At 36.7% G+C, this 19,266-nt stretch overlaps 4 protein-coding genes across 9 annotated transcripts; 3 read left to right on the top strand and 1 right to left on the bottom strand.

Annotated features, from left to right (window-relative positions):
* Nucleotides 1-310: 310 nt before the first annotated feature.
* Nucleotides 311-1,033, top strand: LOC103859176 (60S ribosomal protein L29-2). 2 transcript variants are annotated; one of them, XM_009136674.3, is made up of 3 exons: nucleotides 311-539; nucleotides 608-720; nucleotides 817-1,033. In XM_009136674.3, the coding sequence occupies exons 2-3, from the start codon at nucleotides 619-621 to the stop codon at nucleotides 898-900; spliced, it is 186 nt and encodes a 61-aa protein (XP_009134922.1). In that variant the 5' UTR covers nucleotides 311-539; nucleotides 608-618; the 3' UTR covers nucleotides 901-1,033. The 2 variants fall into 2 exon arrangements, with proteins under 2 accessions (XP_009134922.1, XP_009134923.1); XM_009136675.3 differs by having other exon boundaries at nucleotides 317-539; nucleotides 617-720.
* An 833-nt stretch (nucleotides 1,034-1,866) lies between these two features.
* Nucleotides 1,867-9,072, top strand: LOC103859175 (serine/threonine-protein phosphatase 4 regulatory subunit 3). 3 transcript variants are annotated; one of them, XM_009136671.3, is made up of 24 exons: nucleotides 2,136-2,468; nucleotides 2,658-2,738; nucleotides 2,825-2,924; nucleotides 3,010-3,094; nucleotides 3,195-3,244; nucleotides 3,802-3,881; nucleotides 3,982-4,041; nucleotides 4,345-4,444; nucleotides 4,537-4,614; nucleotides 4,936-5,003; nucleotides 5,302-5,370; nucleotides 5,453-5,530; nucleotides 5,619-5,714; nucleotides 5,836-5,906; nucleotides 6,017-6,094; nucleotides 6,219-6,312; nucleotides 6,428-6,529; nucleotides 6,857-7,050; nucleotides 7,147-7,261; nucleotides 7,444-7,575; nucleotides 7,658-7,765; nucleotides 7,844-7,953; nucleotides 8,026-8,148; nucleotides 8,244-9,072. In XM_009136671.3, exons 1-24 carry the CDS (start codon nucleotides 2,418-2,420, stop codon nucleotides 8,722-8,724), a joined length of 2,604 nt encoding a protein of 867 aa, XP_009134919.2. In that variant the 5' UTR covers nucleotides 2,136-2,417; the 3' UTR covers nucleotides 8,725-9,072. The 3 variants fall into 3 exon arrangements, 2 of the variants coding, with proteins under 2 accessions (XP_033142925.1, XP_009134919.2); XR_004456129.1 differs by lacking the exon at nucleotides 8,244-9,072 and having other exon boundaries at nucleotides 2,131-2,468; nucleotides 7,658-7,755; nucleotides 8,026-8,059; XM_033287034.1 differs by lacking the exons at nucleotides 6,857-7,050; nucleotides 7,147-7,261; nucleotides 7,444-7,575; ... (2 more) ...; nucleotides 8,026-8,148; nucleotides 8,244-9,072 and having other exon boundaries at nucleotides 1,867-2,468; nucleotides 6,224-6,312; nucleotides 6,428-6,502.
* Nucleotides 9,073-11,800: 2,728 nt separating this feature from the next.
* On the bottom strand, nucleotides 11,801-14,250 carry LOC103859174 (INO80 complex subunit B). Of its 3 annotated transcripts, XM_033287055.1 has the most exons (8): nucleotides 14,167-14,237; nucleotides 13,987-14,054; nucleotides 13,456-13,700; nucleotides 13,007-13,379; nucleotides 12,813-12,913; nucleotides 12,378-12,467; nucleotides 12,173-12,300; nucleotides 11,801-12,071 (listed from the first exon to the last, which is right to left on the bottom strand). In XM_033287055.1, exons 3-8 carry the CDS (start codon nucleotides 13,672-13,674, stop codon nucleotides 11,936-11,938), a joined length of 1,047 nt encoding a protein of 348 aa, XP_033142946.1. In that variant the 5' UTR covers nucleotides 13,675-13,700; nucleotides 13,987-14,054; nucleotides 14,167-14,237; the 3' UTR covers nucleotides 11,801-11,935. The 3 variants fall into 3 exon arrangements, with proteins under 3 accessions (XP_033142946.1, XP_009134916.1, XP_009134918.1); XM_009136668.3 differs by having other exon boundaries at nucleotides 13,987-14,250; XM_009136670.3 differs by having other exon boundaries at nucleotides 13,471-13,700; nucleotides 13,987-14,232.
* An 844-nt stretch (nucleotides 14,251-15,094) lies between these two features.
* Nucleotides 15,095-18,971, top strand: LOC103859173 (probable E3 ubiquitin ligase SUD1). The gene is made up of 9 exons (XM_009136667.3): nucleotides 15,095-15,530; nucleotides 15,672-16,184; nucleotides 16,261-16,845; nucleotides 16,927-17,114; nucleotides 17,198-17,518; nucleotides 17,594-17,748; nucleotides 17,839-17,978; nucleotides 18,056-18,202; nucleotides 18,280-18,971. Exons 1-9 carry the CDS (start codon nucleotides 15,324-15,326, stop codon nucleotides 18,667-18,669), a joined length of 2,646 nt encoding a protein of 881 aa, XP_009134915.1. The 5' UTR covers nucleotides 15,095-15,323; the 3' UTR covers nucleotides 18,670-18,971.
* Nucleotides 18,972-19,266: the final 295 nt, after the last annotated feature.

Below are 19,266 nucleotides of genomic sequence, written 5' to 3'. Positions count from 1 at the left end.
TTGTCGGTCCGGGTTATCTGTTATCCAACGTTCTCTTAATGATGACGCATCTAAAAAATGTAAGTTATTTAAACATCTACTGGATCCTATAACGAGTAGTAGTACTATGTGTACAAAAATGCTAAACATTTTTAGATGTAGAACACCGGGATCATCTATCTACAGTTTCTTTGGTTGTCTGTGTAGAGATTGCATGGCTTTTGATGTCAACACTTTTACATTTCATTTGTACTAATCGTAATGCTTTAATTCTATTCAAAGTTTGCATTCCAAGTTACTGCTAATAGTCAAACTTGATGTTTTTCCAGAATATATCATGATTTTGGGGTTGACAAAAAAAAAAAAAAATCATGATTTTGGGTTCATTTGGTAGGCTTAATATAAATGAAAGCAGGGCCCAAATATGTATTTGTGGCCCATACGATCTATTAGGGCCATTTTAGTAATTTAAGTTCACTATAAATTCAACAAGAAGCTAGGGCTTTGTTGTATTTGTATCGCCATAAGCAACTCTAGCCGAGCAGATCTATCCGACGCAGGTTAGCCACTTCTCTCTCCGACCATACCTCTCTTTCTTCTTGTTCTCGTTCTTAGTTTGATTGTATAGTTTGTACAGAGATGGCCAAGTCGAAGAATCACACAGCGCATAACCAGTCTGCTAAGGCACACAAGAACGGAATCAAGAAGCCTAGGAGACACCGTCACACTCCCACCAGAGGAGTAAGTCTTTTACCACAGCTCAACATCTAACTTTCCAGATTTTTTTTATTTTAAGTTTCGGAGTTTGATTTTGCTTTGATGAAAATGTTGTTACAGATGGACCCTAAGTTCTTGAGGAACCAGAGGTACGCGAGGAAGCACAACGTCAAGAGCGGAGAGAATGCTAGCGTTGAAGGATAAGCTTTTGATTTTTTTTGTCTGAGAATACATTTTGTGTTTTTTTCTTTAATGAAGTTGAGACAGTTTCAGTTCGGTTTTGGATTATGTTTATGTACCCTTGATTTAATATCATTATTCTCTTATATTTTGCATTTCTTGATTTGGTTTAGCTTGTTTAATGGTGTAGACTGTTTCACACTGCTTCTCCATGTCTAGTGAATCTATATGATTGGTTCGTATTCAACAACAATGCATGTTATTATTCTGGGTTTTATTTGCGTGATAGTAATGGATCTTTAACATTGAAACTCGTTTTGTCTAAGCGAATCTTGTTTTAGTTGTTCATCTATATCTCGAAGGTGCTTAGGATTTGCTGAACTTCTATATTGGTTTTCTCTGGTTTAAGTTGGTAATATAAATGTGACCAGAGTCGATCGACCATTGACACTGTTTGAACTCCTTTATAGTTGTTTTATGAATGGAACCGCGTGTGAATATCAAAGCGAGCCATTGTCTCTAATCTTGTTATTCCTCATAAGTTAAAATTACCATTATAATGGTTTAAGTATTTTGATGAAAATGAAATTGATTTTTGACTATGTTCTCAGTTTTTGACTTCCTCATGACATGAACCGAATCGAAGATGAATACGAAACCCGTTAAAAATGTGATGAGACGTAGTGTTTGGGATAACCATCGTTTCAAAACGTTAGGATTTGTTAAAAATCCTGGCTATAATTAGTGATTATGTCAGGATTAAAATCGTAATTCTTGTAATTAGAAAGAAATAATTTGTAAAGATTAATTGATTATGACGAAAGAACCCCTTTTTAGTGCAGGAAGTATATAATACACAGCTCGTGTCGTGATTTCGATTACTCGTCTCTTCTTTTTATTGCGCTTTTGGACCGATCTACCAACTACCTAAAGCCACGTGGGTATTTACTTGACCACAGAGTCAACGCACTTCAGAGCCTCACTAATCTAACAAACATGAGGTACCAATATCCCACCTGGCGCTCTTTGATTGGGCTTAACGCGTTTTAGTACAGACAAAACTTTTCCGCTTGTTATTTCTTCCACGTCACAGGCTGTCATTTTTAATTAGAGCGAGCAAGACTCGCGGGAAGAGAGCGCGTGGCGATGTATGCCTCGCACTTAATGGCCTTTTGTAGATATCGATAGTTCCAGAGGGTATTAATGGAATATTGACCATAACGTATTAAGAAGAACTATAATATTTTCCACTGCTTTAATTTTATTTTCCTTTTCTCTCCTTTCTTCTTCTCTCTCCTTTCGCATTTCGAAGCTCAAGGAAAGCTTTCGCAGAAAAAAAAAAAAGCTAGAGAGAGAGAGAGAGATTGTCAATTTTATTTTGATTCTCCGTATTGGTAATTAGGGTTTCCTATTCGATTTCGCCCCCTTCCAGAGCTGAATCTCCCGCCTTTATCGCCGGCGTCTAGAACCCTAATTTTGCTTCGGTGTCAGCATCTTCACTTTCTCGGCTCGATTTGGTGTTGGAGGTGGAGAAGTCAGTGATGGGCGCCCCTGAAAAGTCGCAATCTAATTCCAATTCCAGTTCTATGCAGGTGGGTGTGTGTGTGTCGCTCTCGCTTTGGTTACTTGATTCGAGCTAGGGTTTCTTCGATTAGCTATGTTACTATGCTCCCTGATTCATAGCTACCAATCAAATCACTGTGCAATTCAATTGATTGATAATATAAAAACGGTATAAAGTTGTGTGTTTGATGATTGTTTTTTGAATCAATTTGTTTTAGAGAGTGAAGGTTTATCATTTGAATGAAGATGGTAAATGGGATGATCGAGGAACTGGGCATGTAAGCATCGACTATGTGGAGGTCTGTTTTTTTTTTATTCTATTTGACTTATTCTGTAAGTAAACTTTCAGTACTTGTTTGCTTAATGGAAATGGTATGTGATGCAGCGTTCCGAAGAGCTCAGTCTTTGTGTAATCGATGAAGAAGATAACGAGATGTTACTTGTGCATCCCATCAACCCTGAGGATATTTACAGGAAGCAAGAAGGTAGGCTTTGTTTGTAGCGGTTTTATTAGATATGATTATATTTGGTGTGTATGTGTGGATAAGTGGTATTTTTTTCAATGTACAGACACGATAATCTCATGGAGAGACCCAGAGCGTTCAACAGAAATGGCTTTGAGCTTTCAAGAGACTGCTGGGTGCTCTTATGTATGGTTAGTGAAGAAAGTTTCTCCTATTATCCCCTTCTCGACATCCTTCATTCTTATATGTGTTAGTACTCTTGACTGCAATTATGGTGTTTGTAATATTCAGGGACCAAATCTGCGCTACGCAACGAAATTTGCATTTCAGCTCTCTGAACAGTAAGAATTTTCTTCTGGAGGATTTGTATTAGTTGATCTTTGTTAATCGGACTTGCTTTTTGTTTAGCATATGCCTATTCTATACATTAGGTTCTGTGTCACTGAAGTGAATTTAAATAGTGTTTCAAGCTTTTGTAGTAGTAATGCATGGTTCTTAGCTAGGTTTGTTGAACCTCCTGTAACATCAGAATATTTTGTGAAGATTTGTTTCAACATTTGCATGCTGATTGAAACTTCTCTTCTTACTAATCTTGATATTCTTCTTATATGTAGTATATGCTTAATCTATTCGACTCTATCCTGATTTGATTTAAAGTTCTCATTTCATTTTTGCTGTAAAGTAACTTGAGGGTTTTACTTTGTAACCGAGTTATCAGATATCATGAATCATCTCTTAGCTTCTTTGGCATTTGCATTTCAGATTAACTGATAGCAGACAGTGTCTAAAGCACTTTCATGGTGATTGGATTGTTTGATCGTTTTCCAAGGACACAGTCTGAATCTTGCAAGTGGTATATATTTTACTTCTGATTATGTAATCATCTGTGATTGAGCAGGTGAAACTTTTCACAGCTTGAATAGCGAGTTGAGGGAGCTTCCTGCTGTAGAGCTTACTACACTTCCCCTAATACTGAAGGTTATACATTCTACTGGCCCTATGTTTTATTGATGTCTCGTGTGTGGTGATTCCTGGGTTTAATTTTCCAAATATTTTGTTTTATCTTTCCATCTTGCAGATTGTTACGGAGAGTGGCATGACAGATCAGATGCGTCTAACTGAACTTGTATTGAAGGATGTAAGTTATTAAGTATTCTTGTCCTTGCCAGTTCAGTTTAGTGTGATATTAAGCTTGCACTCCCTCGGGAAAATCTTATTGCACGCTTAAGTTTTTCATTTATTCTGTCAGTGGTATTATATTATTTATGTTTACTTACAAGTTACAAGCGCTAGCAATAACATGTCCGTTGATATAGTCGAGCCTTATATTGTTTTGTTTTCGTCTTTTGGTTACTCAAAGTTTGTGATTTCAATGTCAACTCTTCAATTTTTACTAATTGTAATAGTTTATCTCCTAAAGCTACCTTTTCCCGTGGTGCAGAATGATTTCTTCCGGAATCTGATGGGTGTCTTTAAAATATGCGAGGAATTGGAAAATGTTGAAGGCCTTCACATGATATTCAATATTGTCAAGGGAATCAGTTAGTATTCAAATACATATCATTGTCACGTTTTCCATGCACATTTTATTATTTTTCTCTTAATGCAGCATTTCTTGTGCTTTTATATGCAGTTTTGCTCAACAGTTCTCAGATCTTGGAGAAAATATTTGGAGATGAGCTGATCATGGAAATTATTGGATGCCTTGAGTGTAAGTTTCACTTTGATGTCAGTAGTTGAATCTTATGATCCCTTAGTTTTGTAGCTGGTGGATATATGTTGGATAGGCCTTGTAGATATTTACACTTTCGAGAAACGTTCTTGTGGTTTCATATCCTTAGTCATACATGGACAACGATAGCTTATGTTTCTTGATTATTTGGTGGATAGTTTCTTGCTGGATCAGATAGACTTTTTCTTAAGGGTTTGTGTATGCGACAACAAATATTATAGCCAATGTGTTGCTTTCTCTTTTTTTACCCGATGCCTCGTATTTAGCAATATTTGATGCTGCATGTTGATCTTCTGATAGATGATCCCGGTGTTCCTCACTCTCAGCATCACCGGAATTTTCTGAAGGAGCATGTCGTTTTTAAGGAGGTAATACAATGTTCCCTCGTGTTACTGATTTCATGTAGTTCAGGACCACTAACGTAGACTGGACTTGGAGGAATATTAGAAACGCTTTCCTTTTACAAGAACAGAATATGCATCCTAGAAATGTTAGGTATAGTTTCTGTCTTTGTAAAAAAAGAATTTGCTCAGTATGGATACTTTGGGATTTGCTTTCATTGACATTTAGAGCGATTAATCTAGAATGTTTAGAAATTTTATTCTTGGAGTCTTTACTCTTTAGCTGTTTAGCATAGCTCTTTATTTTTGCTCTTTATTTGTGCAGGCTATACCAATTAAAGATCCGTTAGTCCTGTCAAAGATACACCAAACGTACAGAATTGGCTACTTGAAGGTTGGATCCCATCACTTTTCGTCCAACTTTTATGCCTCTTCGTTACGGTATTAGGTTTCTCACCTATTGTCACTTTTTACAGGATGTTGTCTTGGGCAGAGTATTAGATGATGCTATTGTTGCAAACTTGAATTCAGTTATACATGCCAACAATGCCATTGTAAGTTATCCATGGAAATGCTTTCAAATATATGGCATTGAGGTAATGCATTCCAGATTTTTGTTTAACTGAAGTGCATCTTCTCCAGGTTGTTTCATTGCTGAAGGATGATAGCACTTTTATTCAGGAATTATTTGCAAGGTTTAGGTCACCTTCTACATCTATGGAATCCAAGAAAAATTTGGTATTTCCTGACTTCAAGAGGCATTTGTTATTTTCTTTTATGCCTCAATACATCACCGTTAAAAAATATTGCTTTTCAGTAGAGTTAGTTGGACTGATATGCCTCATTCTCTTTAAAATAGGTATATTTCTTGCACGAATTTTGTAGTTTAAGCAAGAGCCTCCAAGTGGTGCAGCAGCTGCGGCTTTTTAGGTATGTACTCACCAGAAACTAAATTCCTTCTCTTTGTTAAGTGCTTCTTTAAAAATCTTCTTTAGGGATCTGTTTCTCAGTTATCGTACTTGTCTTGTCAATGATTTCAGGGACCTTGTCAATGAAGGAATTTTTTATGTCATAGAGGAAGTCTTGCAGATTCCAGACAAAAAACTCGTATTAACTGGGTATACTATTTATTAAAGCCGATAGCTCATTCTGGTTACTCTGTTTCTTTTTTCTTGTGGCTGTAAGAAATTTTAGTGGTCATTTCCAAGCTGCATACTCAAAGTAATATTGTTGTGGATGCAGAACAGATATCCTGATTCTTTTCTTGAATCAAGACCCCAGTCTTTTACGTTCTTATGTTGTTCGCACCGAAGGAACCCCCCTTCTCGGTCTCCTGGTAATTTTCTGTAAGCCTTTGGGTTGGTTAGGCAGCTGAAATAATTTTTTTTTTGCTTTCTTTTTTTGTATGTTATAGATTTGAGTTAAAGTTGTCTCTCTTGTTTATGTAACAGGTGAAGGGAATGATGGAAGACTTTGGTGATAAGATGCATTGCCAATTTCTAGAAATTATCCGAACATTACTGGATACAAATGCATTGTCTGGTGGAGCTCAGGTGCATCCTTCTTTCCTTTCAATTTCTGATAAGTAGAGAGGGTGGTATTCTCCCCCTGTTTTTGTAGTGCTTTGGAATTCATTTATAGTCAAGCTTGCTAAGAAAAGTTCCGAGTCCGTCAATATCTTGCGTGTCCTTGAATCAGTTGACTATAAAGTTCTTTCTTGGATTTTTTTTTCACTGTTTACGTTGTATTCAGTGTTTTTCAAGCTATCTGCTACAATTTTCAAAGCCCTGAGTCTTTGTGTTGCTACCCATGCTTCTCTTCTAATCTGGTAGATAGACACCCTGATTTGTATTATTTACTGACCCATCTCATTTTAGCAGAGATCAACTATCTTGGATATTTTCTACGAGAAACATCTACCTGAGATAGTGGATGTTATTACTGCCTCATGTCCTGAGACGTCAGGCAATACATCTGAAGGTCCAGCGAGAAGGATTCGCACAAAGCCTGAAGTCTTGCTGAACATATGTGAACTGTTGTGCTTTTGCATCATGCAAGATTCATCCAGAACAAAGTAATCATGTTGATGCTTATTTTTTAATTATCTGTCTAGTTCTCATGCTGGAACCCATTAGATAATATTTGTTGTGTAATTTCATCTTCTCTACAGATGCAGTTTTCTCCAAAACAATGTGACTGAAAAGATCTTGCATCTCACACGGAGAAAGGAAAAATACCTTGTGGTTGCTGCTATAAGATTTGTCCGTACTCTCCTATCCGTGCATGTGAGTAGATTTGTTTGAATACTCCCAGTAACTGAAGAATTGAATCATATTAGTGTAGCCATTAGCCTATCATGCTTTTTGCGAAATATTTAAATAAACTTATATGCCACCTTTGATTTTCCATCATTGACTACATAAAAGTTCATCAGATGACTTACTTTCTGAATATATTTCTATTGCAGGATGATTTTGTCCAGAACTACGTTGTTAAGAACAACACACTGAAACCAGTTATGGATGTCTTCATTGCCAATGGGAACCGGTACAATCTGTTGAACTCTGCAGTCTTGGATCTGCTTGAGCACATACGCAAGGTTCTTTTTTCATCCTTTTCCCCCTTTTGTGTATTTAGTAATAGATGGTATCGTATTTAGTGATCATTTTCTTTATGTGTAGGGAAATGCAACTCTGTTGCTCAAATACATAGTTGATACGTTCTGGGACCGGTTGGCTCCGTTTCAGTGCTTAATCTCTATCCAGGCTTTTAAGATCAAGTATGAGCAGGTTTGCTTCAGGATCCTGATTTTTTTTTTACTTTAGAAAAAGTTGTCTGTATCTTTGTTCAAACAATGTTGTCTTCAGTGCTTAGAAAGTGCCGTACCGAAAAGCAGTGCTGATGAGGTTAATCCGAGAAGAAAAGTTGAGGAGCGTGCATTGGATAAAGAGGAGGAAGATTATTTCAACGAAGACAGGTTTATCTCTGACCGTTAAAACAATTTCTTTTTTATTCTGCCTGAACGTTTCTCACATTTAAGTACTGACAGCGATGAAGAAGATTCTGCATCTGCTTCTAATACACAGAAGGAAAAACCTGCCTCTAATACACAGAAAGAACAACCGAAGCCTCCTCATCTTTCAAATGGAGTGGCTCCAAGCTCTTCTTCCAGGTATAGTAGTTTAGCTCCGCATTTAAAATTGATGAAAATGATTTAAAACATTTTTGTCTGATGGGTTTTGGTTTGCGCTTCTATCAACAATATAGCCCGAGGTCTGGAGGCTTGGTTGACTATGAGGACGATGAAGATGATGAAGACTATAAGCCGCCTCCTCGGAAGCAACCAGAAGCCTCTGAAGAGGATGAAGGCGAGCTCCTTAGGCTGAAACGCAAATCCCCTTTAGTAGAAAGGGAACAAGAGGCATCCAAGAAACCACGGCTGGGTAAAAATTCGAAAAGAGACAATGTATTTGCCGTTCTTTGTTCGACGCTGAGCCATGCAGTGCTAGCCGGTAGGAAAAGTCAAAGCACCACTGTATCTTCAGCACGGTCGGTTGTAGCTAAGGAACCAGAGGACCCGAGTAGTGAAGAGAATAACAGTAGCAATTCAGATGACGAAAATCATAAGGATGATGGAGTTTCTAGTTCTGAACGCGGAGCATCATCAGACAATGGAAAGCTGAATGGGGAAGAATCCATGGTAGTAACTCCCAAATCATCACCTGAGATGGCTGTAAATGGATCCTGAGATTTCAACACCTCTGGACTTCTATATAAGTTGTGGCCGTAGACGGAAGGCACTTCTCATAGGTGCAAATAGAAAACGCTTCAGAGTTTTAAGACTGAGAAGGAGACGTGAGAAAGTTAAAGAAAGCTTTGTGGCAACAAAAGGAGAGGAACAAGTGTATAGTGAGCGGCTGTTTGAGATGTAATAGGGTCGCCGCCCATAGTGTTTGCAGCCGGGATAACTTTTTAGTTTATTTGTTTCGATTTAAAAACAACAATGTATTTTTGGTTTGAATCCTATCTTTTAAATTTAAATGTCTATAAGTTCTATAAAATACCTATTTCCAGTAAAAAATATGTGGTTTACTCATTTGGTTTAATCTAATTCAAAAAGAATAAAATACGACATTATAAATGTAATAAACTACAAAAATAATAGACCTTTTAATATAACAATAGAATCTTTTGATGTAGACAACATATCTAATTTAAATAAATAGTTAATGTAGAATATCTTATGGTTATAAATATTTTAATTTTGATTAAATTATTGATTTTTTTTATTCCTAGTTTTTTTTTTTTGATCAATTTTTATTCCTAATTAAAATTGACTTTTTGTTCATTTGATGATGTATGTTATTAGTGTAACTAAACAAGGATACGAGTGCATTTAAATATAGCGTATGACTAGGGTAAGTAAATATGTTTGTTATGCTAATTTATAAATGAAAAGTAATGCATAATAGCACAAGTTGTAATATTAGTGCAAAATTAAAAGATATCGAAAAAGTATTTCAGTTTCAATAATATTGATATATTCATCTTTGGAAAAACTTAACACAGTCTCTGATTTGATCAATTACATATTGTAAGACATCATTAGTGTTATCAGTAACTAACTTTTTCTTAGTTACAAACTTCTAATAATTTTTTTAACCGATCCTTTTAGTGGATATTCCAACTCTGTTTGCTATATTTTTGATGAGCATCCAAAGAGTGTTATCAAAATCATGTTTTAGATGTTACAAATGAATAATATGATTTTGATATTTTTTGTATTGTGAGTTTGGATTTGATATGTAAAATCACTAGAGTTTGTTATGATTACAAGTTATTAAATGAAACAAAGAATCCAACACTACGGTCCTGGTTATGTCAATGTCAACCACACAAATCTCACATTTAACCTTTTTCAATGTCCACTAAAATCGAAAAACTAAATCTAATCCACTAAAATCAAATAGCTTAATCTAGTAGGCTCATCAGAGACCACCACAAGCTCCTTGGTTAATGTGTACTGTGACATGAATCAGGGAAAACAATAGTGTGACTCATGTCCAAGATGGATTCATGTCCCCAAGTTAAGGTTAATGTTCAATTCTCAATACATTACATTTTAAAGAAGCATGATGTGGGTGCTGTGTGGATGCTTCGAAGTCCTACTCTAGATGAATTGGTCAAAGATTGTTTGTTAGTGAATGCTTTGTAGAAAGGATGTGACCACACATCCTTTTATCTTTTAGAATCTTACGTGAGGTATTTCAACACACTGCTTTGGAGGACACCGTGAGTCTCACAATACCAGGGTCCAATTGACTATGAGGCAGCAATGCTTGATATGGAATATTCCAAATTAGCTATTAAAACATGTCTGCTTTTAATATATTTAGGGATGATCATTTTCTTTTCATGTTTGCTTTATTGAATTTTAGTTGAACATATCTACTATTAATCGTATGTTTACAGATGATTGATAAAAAAAGCTTGTTTTCTTTAACCGATCCTCGTAGTGGATATTCCCACTCTCTTCCCTATATTTTTGATGAGCATCCAAGGAGTGTTATAAAAATAATGTTTTAGATGTTAGAAATGAAGAATATGATTTTGATATCTTTTGTATTGTGAGTTTGGATTTGATATGTATATCACTAGAGTTCGTTATGGTTACAAGTTCTTAGATGAAATAAATAATCCAACACTACCGTCCTCGTTATGTCAAAGTAGTCAACCATAAAAATCTCACATTTAACTTTTCTTCAATGTCCACTAAAATCGAAAAGCTTAATCTAATCCACTAAAATCAAAAAGCTTAATCTAGTAGGCTCATCAGAGACCACCACAAGCTGGTTGGTTAATGTGTAACATAGCATTGGAGTGGAATTGGAAAGAAAAAATAGTGTGGCTAATATCCAAGATGGGTTCATGTCCACGAGTTAAGGTTAATGTTCAATTCTCAATAGCAATACTATCTTTTTAGTTTTAATCTACATTACTACAGCTTGACATATTGTTTATATATTAATTATGTAACACTAAAAACAAAATTGGTTGTCGTTTAGTGGTAAAATTCCATTTGTGGCCATGGAATTAGTTTTGAGTTCAATTCTTGTCAGTCATACTATATTTTTAAATTTAATTTACCTTATTACGGTTATTTATCTATTAAATATATAATTTTATCAAAAAAATAAATATATAATTTTAAAATTTTAAAAAGATTGTAATATAGTGGTAAGATCCCCACATTATGGTCATGGTATTTTGAGTTCAATTCTCAACAACGACATTATCTTTTTAGTTTTAATTTATTTTACTATGTTTTAACATGTTGTTTATATGTTAATTATGTAATATTTAAATCAAAAGTGGTTGTAGTTTAGTGGTAAATTTCATATCGTTTTAAAATTTAGTTTACATTACTACAACTCAACATATTATTTATATCTTAATTATGTAACACTAAAAACAAAAGTGGTTGTAGTTTAGTGGTAAATATCATATTGTTTTTAAAATTTAGTTTACCTTATTACGACTCAACATATTATTTATATATTAATATGTAACATTAAAAACAAAAGTGTTTAGTTTAGTAGTAAAACTCCATAATTGCACTCAACGACTATTTTTTCTAATTTAATTTATCTTACTGCCCAAAATTTGAAATGATGATGTTATTTGAGGCCCAAGGATCTAACAATCGAAATGTAATTCTCTTTGATACTTAATGTTTTATTCAATGAGCCCATATTTGAAACTGTAATGTAATATTAAGCCTACAAAATGAGGCCCAAGAAGCTAAACCGTGCGAGCTTTCATTGTTAAGCAAAATTTGTCGTCAATTGAATTGGTTTGCTGGTGATGAATGTTTCAGTGAAATAGGCGAAGGTTTGTGCATGTTAAAAGAAACAATTACGTGTGTAATAATACATTTTGAACAAAACTCTGTTAAGCAATTAGCAATGAATCAAAGGTTGTTGCATAGCCTTGTAACAACTGAGACTGCATAGTGGTAGCTTCGACTTCGAGTCCCTGTACTTGTACGAGTTCTCACAGTTTGGCCCCACGCATTTCTCACGTGGAGGAGGATAACTGAAGAAAGATCAACACAAACAAACACAGCTTAACACCTCACACATTCCACATATATGGTTTCTATAATTCTATATACTATACTCAGATTCTTGCATTACCTGCAGGTGATTGGCTTGAAGATATCTGGAAGACCAATGTCTTCAGAAAATGTCAAAGTTGTTCCACTCGGACCAATAACTAATCTGACAGTGTTTGATGCGAGTGTGCTTGCTCTTGTAGCTCTCTCCTGTGAAGATGAAGTTAACACAAATAGAGACAGATAGAGACAAAAGATAAGAATGTCATCATCAGCTATGCAAGTACCTGAGCTCGTTCTTCTTGTTGTTTCTTAATCTTCTCCTCTTTCTTCTTTCTCCCTGAGTCTTGCCCAAGTATCTTCCTGATAGCTTCAGCCTGGTGAAGAAGACAAAGATGATCTTATACCGTTACAGGACTGTCTTGGCATTACTCAGAAAAATGTGCTCCCTCTATTTTTTAGTAGATGATGTTTTAAAGCTTTTTTTTTTTGTTTCAAATTACATAAATATTTTCAACTTTCAATGTAAAAATTTATTGATTTTTGTGCTATATGACTTATATTCTACATATTATTTTTCTAATTGGTTGAATTATGGTTAATTAGGTAGTTGATGATGTTTTTGTTTAGAAAATCTATAAAATTAAATATATTTTTTTGATTTGTGTGCACAACTCCAAAAACATCAAATAAAAAGAAACGGAGGGAGTATTGAACTTAACCTCAGCTTCTTGAGCAGCCTTTTCAGACAGCATTCTTCGTCTCTGTGCAGCTTCAGCCTTCTTGGATTGTTGCTCTACCTCAGACAGCTTTTGCTTTTGTCCTGAAATTGTTCAAGTTTTACAGAATCAGCATTCACAGCAATCAGCATTCACAGCTTGTCATATGCTAAAAAGGGGGACAATGAGCTACTCACTTTTAGAAGAGGGGCAAGGTAAGCCATCAGGAAACTCAAGAGGACTTGACCCGGTGGGAGCCCGGGTGCGTGTAGTAGGAACGTGTCCACTTGTTGATCCTTCCACAAGCGAATCAACCGTTCCCATCTTCAGCTTATGCCTTTCAGTTACAGCATGTTTGTCTGATGAGAGATGTTCTCCGTCTTCCATGTTTGTCTGATAATCCCTTGTGATCCTTTTAGACTTTAACTTAACGAGGTATCTAATCTCCTCATCATCACTGTCTTGTTCTTGATCCAGCAAACGTTTTTTAAGACCTCGTTTGGTCTTTTCGGTCATGGACTGATGTATCTCTCTTAGATACATAGTTTTCTGAACACATATCTCATTATCCTGCATCAGTCTCAAAACATTAGGAAAGAAACAAAACAAGTTCAACAATAACTAGCAGACTAAGAGTTTATATTACGGTATAAACACCCGCCTCTGAGTTGGTTTGGATAGTACGAGTAAGGCCACCGCCAAGCTTAAGCTTCAGTTTCAGAGAGTTGTCACTTGAGGGTGGCATGAAAGTGAAACTATGCAAGCTCCCTTTTATATCACGAGGTCGACGAATCAGAGGGCTTCTCCTTCTCCTATCCATGAAGCCAGATAAGGTAGAAGTTGAACCTTCAGAGACTGGCTCCATTATCTTCAAATTGTACGACAAAACAACTGCAGCAATGAGCAGAGTTAATACATAGTAATAGAACACTAACAAGTAACAACTGTAAGAGAAGGCTTCATGAAGAGATCAGAGTTAATTAACAATTGAAGATATCAGACAGAGTGCATTCTCACATAGACACAAAACCAATGGAACTGTGAAAAATTAAGACAAGCTAAGCTTCACTAAGTAGAGTGATGTCCACAATTTAGGAACTAGAGACTAAACCCACCTTAACACTTCCTCTACTGATGATTTAATTCGACAAGAGAGAGAGAAAGCGAGGGAACTTACGAGGGAAGAAGAAGGAGACAGAAACCCCCTAGGTGGAGTTGTTGAGAAAGAGGAATGAAGTGTGTGGAGATTGGGTTTAAGTGGGAGAAGACATGTTTGTGCTTCCAGTTCTTTATCTTCTCTATTTGTTTTTTCTTTCTGATTTTCCCTCGTTTTTTTTTTCTTTTTAGGGCTTTTCACTTCCATTGCCGCCTCTTTTGAACGTCGCCGGCGAAGACGACACAGCGTTTCCTTGTCGGAGGTAAAAGCGTAAGGCGATCAATAAATACTGTAATTACTTTTTTAGATGGGCCCTTAGCATTCAGGCCCATTAATAAGAATCTATGTATTTATGTAATTTTGCTTTATATCATTTTATCAATAGGCCCATACTGATTTCTTCTAGTTGAAACCGATAGATTTATATTATTATTATCAACAAATATTTATTCGATTTTAGTTTACCAATCAAATTTGTTACGACGTGATTTTATCTCTGTTATACGTCGATGTCGTTCTTTGTTAGTCAAGTCAAAATCCTATTGCACTATAACAACGTTTAAAAATATAATATGGAGTAGATAAATGTGTGGTAAATTTATTTCTTAGCAAAATAAAAAAAAGTGTGTGGTAAATTTTGGTCAAAGATGATCCCATGCAGCCATGCTATATACTACACTGACAACACTAGTAAACAATACCAGGTTCATTTTTCCTCTAAAGATCCACTCTCCAACGTAGTTGGTGCATGTGTTAGTTCATTCAGCACCACACTTTTAACGTTTATCACTTCGTTTCACGATGAGTTTGTTGTATCCAAACGTACACCTGACGATGCAATAACGAGGAGTTAATTAATTAAATGGATGCATGAAAATATCTCTGAGCTTTTGTTACAGCATAAACCCTAAAGCTTTTGTTATGTATTAAATTTTAGATTTATTTATTAAATTAGATAATGATATTAGCTAGGTAAGATAATGATGACAAATTAATGAAAATTATCCAAAATATAAAAAATGTATTTTAAAACAAATAAGTTAATTCATATTAATGACTTAATGTGTTGTATCATCCTCCACAGAAAAATTCACCTTTGTTAAGGATTTTTCTTTTGACTTGTGGTAATTGAACTTTTTCCGTCGTAAAATTGACAGGAAGCAACGTAGAAAGTCACCACTTGCAGTCAAAAAGCATCATACTTACTATATTACAATTATTTTAATTTTCATAAATTTTACTTTTGTCTTTAATTAATAATCTCTCACATATGCGTTTGCCGCTTCAGAGACAGAGAGTGCATATAAAGAAAGAAAGAGAGACGACGACGAAAAAGAGTTTCGCGCGATTCGCCGGAGATGACCCAGCTCGGTGGCTCCGATCAGATTTTCTCGCACGGGGAACAAGAAGAAGACGGCGAAGAAAAGCTCTGCCGGATTTGTCGATCAGCGGAGGAACCAGGAAACGCGCTGATGCATCCCTGCTCGTGTCGAGGCTCAATCAAGTACGTCCACCACGATTGTCTCCTCATCTGGCTCAATCGCCGCGGATACAAGCAATGCGAGGTCATCTTTTGCTCTCGCCTTCTCGATTTTGTTGTTGATCAAGGTTTTAGCTTTGGCTAGTTTTATGTGAAAAAGGTTCAAGCTTTAGCCTTTAGCAGAGGGTTTAGCGTTATCTATGCTTAAAACTCTCTCTCTCTGCAGGTATGTGGAAGAAGCTACTCTTACGTTCCAGTTTACTCCGAGAATGCTCCAGAGAGGCTTCCTTGTAAGGAGTTTCTGATTGAAGTGTTACTGAGAGCTGTCAAGTTGATTGTTGCTTGGCTTGCTGTGATGCTCCTCAACACATACTTCGTTTCTTTCCATCCTTGGGCTCAACAACTTGCTGCTGCTCACTCCCGGAATGATTCTTGGATGTCTCGGCGACTCGCTTACTGGCACCCTGGCCTGTTATACTCCATTCTTGTGGTGTCTTTCATGACTATGATGACCACTATTATGGTGACGGAAGTAGGAGATGTCGATGTCAGGAGATTTGGCCGAGTAGTGGAGGTGCTATGGAAGCATATGACGATCCTTTGCGTTTGGTATCATCGTAAGCTTGGACGCGTCTTCGGCCAACCTCATAGACCGATTGTGCTTCCTCAAAACGCGGAGGTTCATGAGTTTGGGGTTATCCGGGAGCTGCTCTTCTTTCTGGATGATGATGCCTTTGCTGTAAGTTGTGTTTCATCTATTTCTATTGTCTTTCTTCTTGCTGACTAGTAACAAGTTGTGTTTTGTTGTTTAACAGCTTCTTGCCATCAGCGTATATGTGTCTACCCTCTTTGTTCTTCTGCCAGTTTGGATTGGATGGGCTGTATTAGCAACTGTTGGAGGCAGCTTTCTGTTTGGAAACTCGCCTGTTACGCTTGGATACGTGACGCTGCTGTCAACTTGCTTTGCTTACTTCACTCTCCCTCTCATCCCATTTCCAGCCATAGTCCGGTGGGTTTCTCTGGGAGTTCACTTCACAGCACTGAAACTGCCATGTCTTCTCTGGGCTTTCTCTGTAAAATCCTGCAAAGCCCTTCAAAGTCAAACCTCGTTTCCAGCCATAGTCAAGTGGTTTTCTTTGGGATTTCACTACATAGCAGTGATCTTGCCACCTCTCTTGTGGATTTTCATTAAGGAAGCTTCCGTATTGTGTTTCAAAATTGGTGTTGTGCCTTGGATGATTGGCTATTGGCTCGAAATCTGCACCTCCCCTTTGTTTGGAACGAGCTTTTTCCTGAGATTTGAGACTCTTTCAGACTTCCCCGGCATGACGACCTTACGTTGGGTTGCTGGTACCCTTTACTTGTTTGTTGCTGAGTCTTTCATGAAACGTATACAGGAGGTAATAGGTTTAATCATCACAATGGTACCTTGTTCTTTTATCTGTTTTTTTTTTAATTTGATTTTCTGCTTGTTTTGGCAGATTGTTCATAAACGAGCCTTTTGGTATCTCGTAGATGTCACAGATCCAGACTACGATATCACCAAAATGAACTTTGCTTACACTCTCTTTGCGCTTGCTTCTCATTGTGTATCGTTGGTGATTATGTTTCACTTACCAATTAGAGCAATTACACTTATCAGCCCATCGTTTTTCCCTCTTGTGTTATGGTAAAGCTTTTATGCGTTTGCTTCCCTTTTGAACCTTTACCTTGTATCAGTTTCTAATTTCTTGTACCTTGAACAAAACGCAGGGTCATGGACGAAAAGGTTTCTTTGGGTGCACGCTTTGTTTATTTCAGACTGCTGACGTCATCCCCCAAGTGGTTGATAGGACTTACCAAACCAGCTGTGGAACTCTTAGTTCAGAAGTGGGTTATCACTGTTAGTTCTTGGCTTGAGCTGAGTGATTTCTTGCTGGTTGCGCCTAGAGGAGAGGACTTGGATCAAAATGTGAGACCAGTGATGCAACCAAGAAGTTTCCTTCTGTTTTGTTCCCTAGCTGAAGGCTCTATGGTCACTTTACACGGATCTCAGAATGATGAAGACGATGTTAAAGACCAAAGAGATAACAGGTGATTAATCAACTGATACAAACAGGCTTTTAAGTAAAAAAAAATTGAATTGATTCTGATAAGTTACTCTATTAGGTTTCTGCTGAGGATTGTACTGATGTTGATGCTAGCTGCTTTGAGTCTGTTCATCGTTAGTACAGCCTTCATGGCTTTACCTATTTTGCTGGGGAGAGTTTTCCTTGAGTTCATCTCTTCCCTAATGCTAAGATACTTTGGACTCAAACGTGACGGTGTGTTGTTATTTTTCTTCTTCATCTTGTTTTCTTATAGACCTTTCTTCTACATGCCTCTAAGCTTTTAATTCTCGTGATTGTGTGTAGATCTTTGTGCTTTTTGGATTGGATATAGTACATTGGAAGAGATCTATACCTTCACTTGCTTTGCATATGATCAAATTCACAAGGGAAGAATCGATGTGCTTCTCAGAGATATACGAAATGGGTTGCTTTTCTTCATCTGGGTAAGAAAAGAAACCTTCCATTTTTTTGTAAAACACTTTAAAATTATGACTTCTAACTTGCAAAATCCGGTTAACAGATCACTGTCGTACCGGGACTGCTCGGTTTACTAATCGACCTTATGATCATTATACCAACACGAGTACCACTAGACGAATCACCTGTCTACTTCTTGTTCCAAGATTGGCTGATAGGAGTAGTGGTGCTTCACATATGGGCCTTGCTGGTAAGAGGATCTCAACAATAACTCAGTTTTCTTGCAGAGCAAACTAATATATCTCTTTCTCCTTCTTTCTCTCACAGACGATGCTCACGCCAATCAACTGGTTTGCGACCAAGGCATTGAGAAGAAAGTTTGAAAGAATCAGAACTGTGGGAATTGATAGGCTTCCTTCGATGTGGCTGCTTCGAGAAGTGATCGGTTCCATTGCAATCACACTTCTGATCACACTCTCCTTTCCTTACCTGCTCGTGAAGTATCTGATTCCGTTGCTTGGGTATCAAGAAAGCGTCAATTCAGCTGTTGAGAGGTTTATATGGCCGGCGTTGTTTGCCTTGGTAGCGGTTTGGTTCATGGTCAAGCTAACACGTGAAGTCGTTATCTACGTTCACCAACTGGTCTTCAATGAACGGTACATGGTGGGTGAAAGAGTGGGCAATTTGGCTGAAGAAGATATAGAGCTGCGTATATAAATCCATGGAGTGTGTGACAAACAATGACTCTTTTGTTGATAATCAAAACATGTTATTGTCTTTAGTAATGGTTAACTTTGACCGTAACCAGAGGAAACCAGATTTAGATTTAATATGAACCAGCCGGTTCAAAGTTGTGGTTTTACCTCGGTTTAGCAAACGCCAATGTTATTGTTAACCAACGCTTTATTTTTTAAGTTTGACAGTAACTAGAGGAAACCAAATTTAGATAAAATTTTAACCAGCGGGTTCAGAAGTTGGTTTAACCTCGGTTTAGCAAACGCCAGTATTAACCAACGCTTTATTTTTTTTTTAAGTTTGACAGTAACCAGAGGAAACTAAATTTAGATAAAATATTAACCAGCCGGTTCAAACTTTTTGTTTAACGCCGGTTCAGTATGCGTGTTCCTTTGTGTAGAATAAGCTAATCAATGTTTGATTTATTGAATCAGTATTGGCTCATGGGAAGGATAAGGAGGAGAATAGCTTCATTAATGTGAGTTCTTCTTCATTCGATTCATTCTCATTATCATCCATAGTGTTGGAGTAATAGGAGATTTAAGCTGCCGATCTTTGTATATTTTCCGGTTTAGTTTG

The sequence above is a fragment of the Brassica rapa genome, chromosome A03 (assembly GCF_000309985.2).
Source record: "Brassica rapa cultivar Chiifu-401-42 chromosome A03, CAAS_Brap_v3.01, whole genome shotgun sequence".
NCBI lineage: Eukaryota > Viridiplantae > Streptophyta > Magnoliopsida > Brassicales > Brassicaceae > Brassica > Brassica rapa.
This window is presented reverse-complemented; position numbering and strand designations above follow the sequence as displayed.